This window comes from Pantherophis guttatus, chromosome 2, assembly GCF_059756535.1.
Source record: "Pantherophis guttatus breed Tessera chromosome 2, ASM5975653v1, whole genome shotgun sequence".
NCBI classification, from domain to species: Eukaryota; Metazoa; Chordata; class Lepidosauria; order Squamata; family Colubridae; genus Pantherophis; species Pantherophis guttatus.
In genome coordinates this window covers 258,406,148-258,420,439 of record NC_142064.1, presented here as the reverse complement: position 1 = coordinate 258,420,439, position 14,292 = coordinate 258,406,148, and the positions used below count along the sequence as shown (strand labels likewise).

The 14,292-nt window shown below is 41.7% G+C and overlaps 1 protein-coding gene across 1 annotated transcript; it reads left to right on the top strand.

The window, feature by feature from the left end:
- The first annotated feature begins 7,037 nt into the window (after positions 1–7,037).
- LOC117667905 (galectin-1-like) lies at positions 7,038–12,633 on the top strand. The gene is made up of 4 exons (XM_034421529.3): positions 7,038–7,462; positions 9,774–9,850; positions 10,818–10,989; positions 12,441–12,633. The coding sequence occupies exons 1-4, from the start codon at positions 7,451–7,453 to the stop codon at positions 12,585–12,587; spliced, it is 408 nt and encodes a 135-aa protein (XP_034277420.2). The 5' UTR covers positions 7,038–7,450; the 3' UTR covers positions 12,588–12,633.
- Positions 12,634–14,292: the final 1,659 nt, after the last annotated feature.

Sequence of the window (14,292 nt, the reverse complement as noted above, 5' to 3'; positions counted from 1 at the left end):
ATTAATCAGCAAAAAGGAACGTGGTGACTCACGTTGTTCGGATGTTGGGTTGGAGGTTGTCAAGCCTGCGTTCAAGACCCAAGTGCTGGTGTGTGGCAGGGTGAGTCCCATCTTTCGCTCCAGTTCCTTGACGGGGACATGAAAGGAACACCCCACCCCTGTCGGCTAATCCAGGGTTCTGCAGCCTTAAACACTCAAAGAGCCATTTGGACCCGTTTCCCACAGAAAAAAAAAAATACCGGGAGCCACAAAACCTGGGTGGGGCATGGCCAACTCGACATCACTCACTCCCATTCACATGACCCCCTAGCCATGCCTACCCAGCCGGTCATTAGGACAAAGAACCAGGAACCACAAAACCCTTTTCTCTCCCTCCCCCCCCTCTGTATCTGTCTCTCTCCCTCTCCCTGTATCTCTCTCTGTAACTCTCTTTCCCTATCTTCCCTTATCTCCCCCCTCTCTGTATCTCTCCCTCCCCCCTGTATCTCTCTCCCCCTCTCTCTGTATGTCTCATTCCCCTCCCCCACTCTATCTTCCCCTCTCCCTCCTCTGTATCTGTCTCTCTCCCTCTCCCTGTATCTCTCTCTGTAACTCTCTTTCCCTATCTTCCCTTATCTCCCCCCTCTCTGTATCTTTCCCTCCCCCCCCCTGTATCTCTCTCCCCCTCTCTGTATGTCTCATTCCCCTCCCCCACTCTATCTTCCCCTCTCCCTCCTCTGTATCTGTCTCTCTCTCCCTGTATCTCTTTATCTGTCTCTCCCCGTCTCTCTCCCTATCCTCCCCTTTCCCCCTCTGTATCTCTGTCTCTCTCCCCCTCTCCCTCTCTCACCCCCTCTCGCTGTATGTATCTCTGTGTCTCTTTATGTCTGTGTGTATCTCTCTGTCTGTGTCTCTTCTCACTCTCAGAAAGCCCAGCGAGCTCTCATTGGGGCTGCTTTTCTTTCTTCTTTTTGGAAATCTGGCCTGGCTGAGGAACGAGCGCAAAGCGCAGCGGAGGCTTCCCTTCAGGCAACCCTCCTCCTCTCGTGACGCCCTGGCCGGCTGTGGCGGGGCCGGGAGTGTGCGCATGAGCAGGGAGACTCTCCTCAAGCAAGCTGGCAGGCTCGGCCAAAGTGCAGCAAAGGATGGATGGTTTGACAGACAGATAATTTTCAGCAACAAAGTGTCAGCGACAGCATCTTTCTGTCCAATTTTAGTGAACTGAAACGATGTGACAAGGAAGGCTCCTGGCGTGACTACAACTCCCAACATTCCCTGCGATTAGGCTTAAGAGCCTTGTCACTTTCAGCACAGATAAAGGGAGTGGGAGTACGAATCTCAGCAACCTGATCCATTTCTCTTGGAGTTCGTGGCGGATCGTACGGTATCATTGCGCTTCAGTTGCTCGGACGCTCAGAGGAGGTGGAACCACGTGGACTGGGGAAACCCATAAGAGAACGAGGCAACGTGGATCCGGGATTTCCCCACCGGCAGCAGGGAAGGGCCCTATGCAGTATTTGGATCTGACTGAAGCTTAAAAGCCTTTCATACTGGTGTATGTGGGGTTCTCCTGCTTGAGCAGGGGCGTGGACTAGAAAGAGCCTTGGTAGTACAGTGGTCTAAGGCACCCTGTTATTAAGCTGGTTATTAAGACCAGCTGCCTGCAATTACTGCATGTTCGAATCTCTCCAAGGCTCAAGGTTGACTCAGCCTTCCATCCTTTCTAAGGTAGGTAAATTGAGGACCCAGTTGTGGGGGCAATAAGCTGACTTTGTATAAAATATACAGAAGTATGAAGGCTATTGCTTAACGCATTGTAAGCCGCCCTGAGTCTCCGGAGAAGGGCGGCATATAAATCAAATAAAAAAAAAAAAAAAAAGACCTCCAAGGTCCCTTCCAGGTCTATTCTATTCTATTTGGCTTTCAGGCAATGATGGATTGAGTGTTGAAGAAGATAACGTTTCTCGAGACCTTTATTTAAGTCACCTCTCTTTAAGCTGTTGGCCTTGAAAGTTGTGAGATCAGCACTAAATACCGGATTGTGCCTTCAGTTCAAGCGGAGGCAGTTCTAGCAGAGCGGAGCAATAAGGGGGAGGGGCAGGGCCATCTTAACAGCATTATGGGCCCCGGGCAAAGCAGTGTACTGGATCCCCTACGAAAACTACTCAGGAAGAAAAATGTAAATGGTCGATAAAATTAAACATATTTTTATTTTATTGGCACTTCCAATAAAATCGGTGTTGAAACATTAAAATCATGCTGTGCAGCAACAACTAATAAACACGATAAAATATTTGAACAATACACAAGGCTTGAAAAACACAATAATACTCCGTAAGCCATACAGTTGCTGTATTTATATGATACAAGGTGCATTGAAGGGTTAACATGAAGGGTGAAATTCAGCAGGTTCTGACAGGTTCTGGGAACCGGTAGTGGAAATTTTGAGTAATTTCGGAGAACTGGCAAATACCACCTCTGGCTGGCCCCAGAGTGGGGTGGAAATGGAGTTTTTGCAATATCCTTCCCCCAGGAGTGGGGAGAGAATGGGGATTTTGCAGTATCCTTCCTCCAGGAGTGGGGAGGGAATGGAGATTTTGCAATATCCTTCCCCTAGGAGTGTGGAGGGAATGGAGATTTTGCAGTATCCTTCCCCTGCCACGCCCACCAAGCCACACCCACAGAACCAGTAGTAAAAAAAATTGGATTTTATCACTGGTTAACATACACAGATTAGTATGGGGCCCCTATGCTCGTGGGGCCCATGGGCAAGTTCCTGTCAGGCCCATGTGTTAAGATGGCCCGGGGGGGAGGCAACTAGGAAGAAAGGGGGCTGTGATGGAAGAGCAGCGTTATGCGAAGGGAGAGATTATGGCGGGGGGGGGGAGAGGAGTTTCCTTGAGTGGGATTGTGGTGCCTTTTTCACACACAGGAAAAGATCTGTGGATTAAATGATCACATTCTCAAATTATGCTAGCAGGAGGCAGGTGTTTCGAAAGGCACTTTGCATTTGAAACGCTGGGGAGAAATTCCCAAAGGTGCGGAAAGTGCCCAGGATTCCTGGCTTAAACCAACACATGTCCGCTGACCCCAAGTAATAATCCTAACCGTTCTGAACCAAGTTTTGGTTCCCCCTAGACTTTTTCTTTTGTCCATAACTATTATGCAAAACCTTGTTTGTATGTGTGTGGTGGACAAAACCCTCCACTATTTCTTGCCCGGTGCGTATTTCTGTGACATTTTCTTTGGCCAACGATAGATCAAATATGGCTCCTAGGTACGGGCCTCGGTGTGCTAGGCCCCAATTAAGCAAATGAGAATAATTTAATTCACGATTTAGTTGAAACGTTGCAATTTAAAAGATATTCTCTTTAGACTGAGGAAGGAACCTGGAATAAAGACATTTGCAAAAAAAAAAGAAAAAACTTCAAAGAAAATGTTGATTGGTTTAGGAAAAGTCATCTGTCCAGTTACATCATGAACAATTAGACATCCCATAATATGTAAACATAAGAATTGAAAGGAGCATTGTATTCTGAATAAAAGCAAAAGAAACAGGCTTGAGAACAGCTGAAAAGAAAATTGTTTTATTATGTATCAAGAACTTTGGCGAGGTCCTGGTTTCTAGAAGAAAGTCTTTTTACATTATTCTTGTTAGGTTAGACTTACGGCCATTTATGAACAATACATTTTTAAAGAGAGAGAAAGAAACAAGGCCAATTAAAATATAAGAAAACTCATGTTATTTAGCCAGTGCAACAGTACTACAAAACCCAACAGCAAGTATTACGAAGTCCATTCTATGTGGCCCTCACCAAGGACAGGCTCCCAACGCAAGAGATTTTATCTTGGAAAATATCCACTTTCCAGTATGTTGGGATTTCAGACTGCTTTATTCTAACCATTATTCTACCATTATAAACTATTCTAAGTCAGTCTTTCAGTCGTGTTGGCCTTCCAATGCCAGAATCCTTATCACAATTGCTGGATGTTTTGTGTGTGTGTGTGAGTCAGTGTGTTTTAACTTATGGAAACTACCTGAAATGGTTTGCCATTACCTGCTTCCTAGGACTGAGAGTGACTGGCTGGCCCAAGATCACCTAGCCGGCTTTGTGCCTATGGTGGATCTCCCAGTTCCCTGGTCTCTAGGCTGGTTCCTTAGCCATTAGGAACCGGGGCCTGGTGGCTCAGCAGACTGATAGCATTGTGATTAACACCAGCTGTCTGCAATTACTGTAAGTTCGAATCTCACCAGGCTCAAGGTTGACTCAGCCTTCCATCCTTTCTAAGGTAGGTAAATTGAGGACCCAGTTTGTGGGGGCAATAAGCTGACTTTGTATAAATATACAAAAGTATGAAGGCTATTGCTTAACGCACTGTAAGCCGCCCTGAGTCTCCGGAGAAGGGCGGCATATAAATCAAATAAAAAAAAATAGACCAAAGTGGTTCTCCCTGGTTGCTTTAAACCATGGGGAAAAAATCTATTCTGTTACAGTCCCCTTTAGAGAATAGCTGACTCCCCACTCAAATGTACACATTGCTTGAAAGGTTTTTAAAGAGTGGGCAGAAAAAAAGCTTCAAATAAATAAGGATGCATATGGACTAGCATCTCTTTCTCTCTATAGCAGGGGTGAAATCCAGCAGGTTCTGGAGAACTGGTAGCGGAAATTTTGAGCAGTTCAGAGAACCGGCAAATACCACCTCTGGCTGGCCCCAGAGTGGGGTGGGAATGGAGATTTTGCAACATCCTCCCAGGAGTGGGGAGGGAATGAAGATTTTGCAACATCCTTCCCCCAGGAGTGAATATCCTTCCCCCAGGAGTGGGGAGGGAATGGGGATTTTGCAGTATCCTTCCCCTGCCACACCCACAGAATCGGTAGTAAAAAAAAAAAGGATTTCACCACTGCTCTATAGCCAGCCATTTTTTATACACCTGGGCAAAAAAGGAATCTGTAAGGGAATCACTTCCAAAATTGTTCCAATGCCCGTGTATAAATCCCATTTATTCTAAGCCTGTCTGAGTGATTCAGCAGATAAATAGGAATGGGTTACTTTATAGTTTAAATCTGCCAATCTGACTGTGGTAAAAATATTTAAAGGAGAAGATAGTCATTGGAGAGATTTAGAATTAAAGGACATCGAGATTTGGCTCAACATGGTTTTTAGATAAAGCAAAATCAAAATGTGTAATTAATAGCTATTGGTTAAAGGGACTGAGTAAAATTTGGAACAAATTTGTTAAAATTTTAATTCCAGATATAATTTTCTTAGGGAAGACAATTGAAAATTGGCTGATTAAAACTAATATAAGTCGTGATAGGGTAATGGAAGATGAAAATATACAAACTATAATAGATTGGTTAAAAACTTCAGAAAATGAAAGGAGGAAAAAAGAAATCATTGAAAAATTGGGTTTAGGCTGGTTTGAAAAAATACAGATAGAAAAATGGACTAAGAAGGTAAGGGACAATTGTTCGATAAGTAGAAGTAAAACTGAATTTGAATATTTAGTACTCCAAATTATGAAAGATGAAATTGGGCTAAAGGGACTCGTTAGTAAGATATATAAGATTATAAATTTTGATGGAAAACCACAAAGGGTGATGAAGATGAATTGGGAAAAAGAACTTAATATTAAAATATCAGATTTAGATTGAAACGTGAATTGGAAGAGTAGAATTATGAAGACTTTATCTGTAAGGATTAAAGAGCATAATTATAAGGTTGTTTGGAAATGGTATTTGACTCCATTAAGATTGTCATTGATGGATAAAAAAATTAGTAAACAATGTTGGAGATGTGATATGGAATTAGGGACTTATGAACATATGTGGTACAAATGTGATAAAGTTAAAAAGTTTTGGCAACAATTGGAGGAAATATTTGAAATGATGGGGAAAGCAATAATATTGAGACCAGAAACTATATTACTGTTGCTAATTAAGGAAATAGAACCAACAAAATATGAGAAAGAATTGATTAGAATTATGATTATAATGGGTAGAATTATAATAGCCAGATATTGGAAATTAGATGTGAATTTTAGAATAGAAGAATGGTATTGTGAAATGTGGAAATTAGCTTTAAATGATAAAATGACATGTGATATTAAAATTAGAAATGGTGACTATAAAGAAGACATTTTCTGGAAAATTTGGAAACCATTTGTGGACTATGCGCTGGGAAAATTGGATGCTTCGGTACCTGTACCCCGAGAACGTGGATTTTGGCGATCATGAGGATATATCCGAAGAACCAAATCTTCCTTTCTTATGTATAGCACAGGGTGAAATATTGTACATGTTGTTTGTAATGTTAGTAATTTAAAATATAAAATGTTAAAATAAATAAATAAATAAATAAATAAAAAATCTGCCAATCTGGATTTAAAGTTGTTTACTTGCCTTGTGAGAAATCTTAAATGATGGCACTAATATTTTGAGGGGAATTACAAAAGGGAGACTTAATTTTTAAAGAAATACTGGCTGCTTTCCTTTTTGCCTTTCTTTTCCTATCCGTGACTAAACACTTTAGTTGGAAGTTTTTCAGCTGAGGTGTCAATTTGGGGGGGGGGGCTACAACCACATAGATAGACTCTCCTGCAATACCTATGCTTGCAATTCTGGCTGCAGTCTCTGCACAGGTTTTCCCCTTGTAATTCTTTCATTTAACAGGAATAATCAACGTTTCCACCTGAGATCCGCGGTAAAACCAGGTGCCCTTTGCAAAAAACGCATCTCCTCTCCTTAAGACAGTGTTTCTCAACCTTGGAAACTTGAAGATGGGTGGACTGGCTGGGGGATTCTGGGAGTTGAAGTCCACCCATCTTCAAGCTACCAAGATTGAGAAACACTGCCTTAAGAGGTCCTCCTTGTGCAAATCTAGTGCCGCCCCTCAATGCAGCCAATTCGCCACACGCCACTCATTGTCCACAAATCAGAATTGCAGCGTGGCGTAGCCGTGCTCCGAAAGGCTGCTGGGAACTGTAGTCACACGGCTCTCCTTTTGCCCCCCCCCCCCCCAGCCATAAAAATACATTCCTGGGTAGGATCAAGGGGAATTCTGGGAAGCAGAATAGTCTAAATAGACTTTTCTCTGCATACCTTCAAAAAGATAAGATTTCTGTCCAAGCCGCGAATAGATAGATCGTGGAGATTGCAAACATTTTTTATTATTATTATTTCTTTTTCTTTTTTTTTTTTGAATGTCTATTTAACGCACACGTATGCACCCGCCCTCTCAGGGCTCAGATGATGAACGCTGGTAATCCCACCTGGAAAACGTCACGAGATCCGTTTCTCCACCTAGTAGTTAAATTGGTGCTCGGCGATTCACTCCTGATTGGCTGGTAGTAAAAAAAGCACCTGCAGCTGAAAGCTATTTCAAGATTGCGGGGAAAATAGCTTGGGACAATTAAGGGAATCGGTTTGGTTTGCAGGTTGTGCTACGACTTCTCCGAGAAATCGAAAAAATGATGGCAGCGGTGAGTAGAAAAGTCAATATAATATATACATACATACATACATATATTCATTCATTCATTCATTCATTCATTCATTCATTCCTGAGATACAGAAGTGCTGATGTTGCGCAGCCGGGAAGAGATGAGAGTAACAGTTGCGGCTCGGCAACTTGAAAACGGGTGGAGAGTCCAACTCCTAGCATCTCCTAGCCAGCATGGGAGTTGGAGTCCGCCCATCTTCGAGTTTGCGAAGTTGAAAAAAAAAACCCCATTGGTTTAGAAGTTTGGTGTAAAACAAGTTTAAGCATTTTGTCAGAAGTGCAAAAGTTATACTGACGCTCATATTAAAATACACTAAAGGGAACATTTATTGGATGTTGGTCCAATCTTGGTCAGATATCAATCAGAATAGAGCTGGAAGGAACCTTGGAGGTCATCTAGTCCAACCCCCTGCTCAAACAGGAGACCCTGCCTACACCATTTCAGAAAGGTGCCTGTCCAGTCTTTTCTTAAAAACTTCCAGTGATGAAGCACCTATAACTTCTGAAGGCAAAGCTGTTCCATTAGTTAATTGTTCTCACTGTTAGGAAGTTTCTCCTTAATTCCATGTTGCTTCTCTCTTTGATTAGTTTCCATCCATTGTTTCTTTGTCTTGCCTTCTGATGCTTTGGAAAGTAAGTTGACCCCCTCTTCTTTGTGGCAGCCCCTCAAATACTGGAAGACTGCTATCGTGTCACCCCCTAATTCTTCTTTTCTCTAGAATAGCCATACCCAATTCCTGCAAACATTCTTCATATGTGTTAGTCTCCAGGCCCTTAATTATCTTAGTTGCTCTTCTCTGCACTTTTCCCAAAGTCTCAACAACTTTTTGGTAACGTGACCAAAACTGGATGCAGTACTCCAGGTGTGCCTCACTAAGACTTTATCCAAGCTGGAAACAATTTTGGGTGGGAGACTCTTTGTGCTTTACAAGCTGGAGAAAGATACACTAAGGTAGCCTCCTCCCTCTTCGACAGCCCTGGTGGGAGAGTCTATAGTACAGCGTTTTTTCAATTTTGGCAAGTTTAAAATGGGTGGACTTTGACTTTCAGAATTCTGGGAATTGAAGTCCACCCATCTTAAACTAACCATGGTTAAGAAACACGGCTATAGTATATGAGACACTGAGGGCAATTAACCCAGCCTGTCAGGTTGCTTTTCCACATTTTGATCCAATCCATTTTTAAAGTGTTGTGAATTGAATATTATCCTTATGTGTGTAATAGGATTATAGAATGAACAAAGATATTTATTTTCCACTGCTTTCACTAATTTCCTTAGCAAAACTTGGCTCCTCACTGTGAGAAAATATTGTCTCTTTTCTCTGCATTGTGCACAAACTTTGTACTAGGTGCCTTTGCATAAATGCTTTGTTTTTACAAAACTATTTGAAATTGCCCCAATTACTTGATCTCCTGAGTTTCAATACAGCTGAAGTCTCATACTGAATTGCAAGCTCATTTTTCTTTTCCTTACATAAACTTTTTATGGAAAGCTGTATGTACTGAGCTTCATGTATACTAGTTTTTCTAGCTAGGATAATTTTATTCATAAGCAATTAAGTTTACAGGAACTTAGCCTAAACAAAACAAGCTTCACACATTATGCTAAAGTTTAATTTGTGTTTGCTTAGCTTTGATTTAATATGTGCAACCCAAATATTTGTAAGGCTTGCAAAATACAAATTATAATGGAATGTGGGAAAGACCTTGAAATGCAGAATGAAGAAAGGCTGCCTAGGCCAGGGGTCTCCAACCTTGGCAACTTTAAGAGCTGTGGATTTCAACTCCCAGAATTCCTCAGCTTTGCTGGCTGAGGCGTTCTGCGAGTTGAAGTCCACAAGTCTTAAAGTTGCCAAGGTTGGAGACCCCTGATCTAGTCAATTGTGGTTTATTCATGAAACCATGTGAAATCACAGTGTGTGAGAATTTAGCTATGGTCTACAGCAGAGATGGAAAATTTGTGGAAATTCAAGCTGGTGGAAAAACAATCTTGGGTTTCTGGGAAAACACGTCCAGAATTTGAAATACGTGTAATTTATTTTAAAATAACATCTGCCTTGTGTCTTTTAATCTATAAAAATAAAAAGGAAAGCACATATAAGCACAAAGGAGGAACAAGTGCTTTTTTTTGCATGAAAAGAGACGTTCCCCTAAAAAAAAATGAACCGGAAAAGTACTTAACGGTAGTACAACACCTGCTGCTCAGAGAAATCCTACAAGTTGCTTTCCATAGACATTTTATATAAAGAAAAAAAAGAAAAACCAAGCTTTGCTGTTCTTCTTTTTTTTAGGAACTGGTTGCTCACATGAGAATCAGGTCTGGTGATTGGATCAAAGTGAAAGGCAGGATAAATATAGATGCCAAAAGGTTTGTCATTAATAGAATTAACATTACAAAAGAATATTGGGTTGAAGGGATATTGGGTTGAATTCATTCTGTGATAAAGGGATATGTTTGTTCAGTTGATAGTTGGACCTGTACATGTCCTTTAAATTATCATTTGTTGTAAATTTTTTGGAGAACCCGGGTAGTTTTTTTTTAAAAAAAACGTAACAATGAATTGTCTTTGCATGATTATATAATGATATTCCCCTTAATGAATGCCAAATAATATAAAATCCTTCCAGCACCATTTAAAACACATAGAAAATGAAGCATATTGGTCTTTGACTTGGAAAAAAAAGCTTGAGCTTGAAATTCTCAATTCAGATATTATGTGGAGTACAAGGGAAGTGTTTGTCAAAGTTGCCAACTTTTAAGATGTGTGGACTTCAGCTCCCATGTTTGCCGGCTGGGGAAATTCTGGGAGCTGATGAAATCTGCATATCTCTTGCTGATATTGGAAAAATACTGAACCAGGGAAGGCAGGGAGTTAAAATTTGCCAGGCATATAGAATAAGAATGTGAACATATTTTTGCACATCAGGTCTAATCTTTGAGTCAAAGGTCTAATATGTATTCATAAATTGGTTATTTTGGATCAGATCCCAAATTACTCTCATCATTGTGTAAGCTATTTTAATGCAGGAGTCTCCAACCTTGGCAACTTTAAGCCTGGAGGACTTCAACTTCCAGAATTCCGCCAGGCTTAAAGTTGCCAAGGTTGGAGACCCCTGTTCTAATGCAACCAGATTGTATTTTCTAGCCCAGAGGAGTGTACTTGAGAAATAAAAATGAAAGTCCCAGAGTAGCCTTTGTAAGTAGGACTGCTCTGGACATCTCCTCTTTATGGTTTCTTTTTTTATATTTGCACGTGTACCATGGATGTAGAGGTCTGAATGTGACCATAGATTTCTTGGGCTGTCTACTAATGATCAAAACTTGTCCTTTCCAGTTTTGCCATCAACCTTGGCCAGAATGAATCTGAACTGGTCCTTCACTTCAACCCTCGCTTCGAGAGTTACGGGGATGTTAGGACCATTATTTGCAATTCCAAAACGTGTGGCGAATGGGGGATGGAAGTCAGGGAGGCAGCATTCCCTTTCCAACAGGGGGAAGAATTCAAGGTAAGAAAAACTGTTGACCTCCCCTCCACTTGGTATCTTCCAGATACCAAAACCCCAGCATGGCTATCGGACCCGGAGGGGCACCAGGTTGAGAAGAACTGAACTCTACAACTAATCACAATAAAAGCAAAGTAGCTTATCTCAAGATAAACAGAAAGGTTGACATCTTTGGACAAGATTGGGCTGGTGGCTGTATTGGAAGGAATGGCTTTGCTTGAAACCAATTCATGTCTTGTGGATTGATTAAATAAGTTTTTCTTTTTTTTAAAAAAAATGGTGTTTTACCATTACGAGAATGCCGTTCTGAATTTACATGACCTGGCAAGCTAATTTGCCAATTGCCTTCGGTGGTGTCTAAAGTTGGACATTTGCTTTCTTGGAAGTGGTAGCTTTTAACCAAGGTTTGCTGTTATTTACTTACTTGATTTATACCCTAGCTCAGGGATGGCGAACCTTTTCGGCACCGAGTGCCAAAAAGGTTGTGCTGAAACGTCACGTGCGTCTGCACACACTCGTCAGGGCCGTGCTCCTGAAAAGCTGAACTTCCGGGTTCTAGCATGCATGCGCACCTGACGATCAGCTGGCCGGCGAGCATGCGCAGGGTGGTTTTCAGCAGTGCCGCATGCGCGAAGGACAGTTGATCGTCATGCGCGCATGTGCACCATAAACCCAGAAGACAAACAGGCAAGGCCACACGTGCCGGGCGACATGGCTTCGCGTGCCACTTTGGGCACATTTACCATAGGTTTGCCATCACGGCCCTAGCTGATAAACATTCACGGGAGCTAACGAAATGTTTTGGTTTTAAGGCTCCAATCTTTTTTTTTTTTTTTTAATTTGATTTATATGCCGCCCTTCTCCGGAGACTCAGGGCGGCTTACAATGTGCTCAGCAATAGCCTTCATCCTTTTGTATATTTTATACAAAGTCAGCTTATTTCCCCCACAATCTAGGTCCTCAATTTACCTACCTTAGAAAGGATAGAAGGCTGAGTCAACCTTGAGCCTTGGCGAGATTCGAACTTGCAGTAATTGCAGGCAGCTGGTCTTAATAACCAGCTTAATAACAGGGTGCCTTAAACCACTGTACTACCAAGGCTCTTTAAGGCTCCAATCTTTATTTGTGTGTGTGTGCATAGTCTTTATGTGTGCCTTCAAGTCAGCCTTTGGCTCCTGGTTGACTACTCAGAAGAAGTCCTGGCAGTTTTCTTGGCAAGGGTTTGGAAGAGGTTTGCTCTTGCCTGTTTCCCAGGGCTTGAGAGGAGGAGACCGGCCCAAAATTACGCAACTGGCTTTGTGCCCAGAAGAAGGCACTAGAACTCGCAGTCTCCCGATTTCTAGCCTAGTGCCTCAAGAATGACACCAAACGGATGCACTCTTTCTCGCGAACTTTATAGCATCTTAATATAATAAACTATATCTCAAGAGACTTTCTTTTTTCATTTCTTCCAGCTCTTTGTCTGCTTTGATGCCAAAGAAATCACCGTGAAAATGCACAAGGGGGAAGAACTCAAGTTCCCAAATCGACTGGAAATAGATACAGCGGAATACTTCTCCATTGTTGGCGATGTGAGAATTAAAACTGTCAAATTTGATTGAGCCCATCCCTGGTTATGAAGCCCGAAATAAAACTTGCATGAATAAAGTTGAGACTATCCTTGCCTGATTCCATCGTTCAGTCTTTGCTCGTCCGTACAAATTGCTGGTTTATATTTTATTTGCATGCAGTAATTCCAATTTTGCTTCCTGTTCAAATATGAAGAAATGTCTGGTAGAATCTTTTGACACTAATTCTGTGAAGCAAGGCATCAAATGCAGATGCAGTTCATGAAAACCTAAATAAATAAAAGAATAAATAAATAAATAAAAATTAGTTTTCAAAGATGCCACCAGAATATTCCTAAATTTTGGCTGCCTGGGAGAGCAGAGTTAAGAAGCAAATCTCTTCTAAAACGGCCAGCTATGAAACTTCTTGGGTTAACTTGAGTTTGGACAAATTCAAACCAAATGGGCAATTTTACTTAGCCAACAGAGTTTGCCTAAAAGGAAGCAGAGTCCAAGGTTGCTGTGTTACACCTCATGGCTGGGGCTGCTGGTGAATTACAAGTTCCATACTCCTGGGCCCAGTGTATATTTTGAGTGACATGATGCAGGAAGAGTCAACTACCTATAGAGTAGTTTGCCTCTAATAGGAATCACTAGATGTGAATTCAGTGAGGTTTCTTATAGCTTCCTTATAGTTTATTGAATAGAATAACAGAGTTGGAAGGAAACTTGGAGGTCTTCTAGTCAAACCCACTGCCTAGGCAGGAAGCCCTACACCACTTCAGACAAATGGTTATCCAACATCATCTTAAAACTCCCAGTGTTGGAGCATTCACAACTTCTGCAGGCAAGTTGTTCCACTGATTAATTATTCTGTCAGGAAATTTCTCCTTAGTTCTAAGTTGCTTCTCTCCTTGATTAGTTTCCACCCATTGCTTCTTGTCCTACCCTCAGGTCCTTTGGAGAATAGCTTGACTCCTTCTTCTTTGTGGCAGCCCCTGAGATATTGGAAGACTGCTATCATGTCTCTCCTAGTCCTTCTTTTCATTAAACTAGACATACCCAGTTCCTGCAACTGTTCTTCATATGTTTTAGCCTCCAGTCCCCTAATCATCTTTGTTGCTCTTCTCTGCACTCTTTCTAGAGTATAAATATTGTGTGTTCTCCTCATGCCTTCTTGCCATTCTCTCCCACTCCTTCCCCCAAATCTTGTGAAAAAGATTAGCCTGAGGTCCTGCAATCTCCATAGCAGAGTGGAAATACGAACCGTGGTCTTGATGTTAAGTCTATTCCCTATCACTCACAAACTATTGACCCCTGACAGTGCTGAATTTCTACAGAGGCCACACTAGGCCTGTATACCAATAATAAAATAGTTTGCTTACGTTTGGCCTAGAAGATTGGGTCACTCCAACCTTCGTTGTAAATCATGGCTTATGGTTTGGTACATTGTTAGAATATTTGCAGCTCAGGGTAAACAATGTGTGGTGCTTGATACTTTCTGAGTTTAGTGGTTTGCTTGCAGATATTTCATTATCCACCTAAGTAGCAGCATCTGGCATTCCTCATTTGATAATGAAACATCTGCGAGAAAATTCTATACCAAGTTTGGTATATATGGAAAGCCACCTAATTATGGCTTGTGTAACCAATAATTAATAGTTAACCGGTATGAATCTGAACTAATTCTGGCTTGCCCTTTATTCACCCCACCACTGGCTACTGGTGGTTCATTCTGCTAATGAAACCCTAGTTGTTC

Excerpts from the sequence above, each read along its gene's own strand:
- LOC117667905 (XM_034421529.3), top strand. Across the intron at positions 9,851-10,817 it reads ATAAATATAGATGCCAAAAG|TTTTGCCATCAACCTTGGCC; the intron begins GTTTGTCATTAA and ends TGTCCTTTCCAG. Across the intron at positions 10,990-12,440 it reads AACAGGGGGAAGAATTCAAG|CTCTTTGTCTGCTTTGATGC; the intron begins GTAAGAAAAACT and ends CATTTCTTCCAG.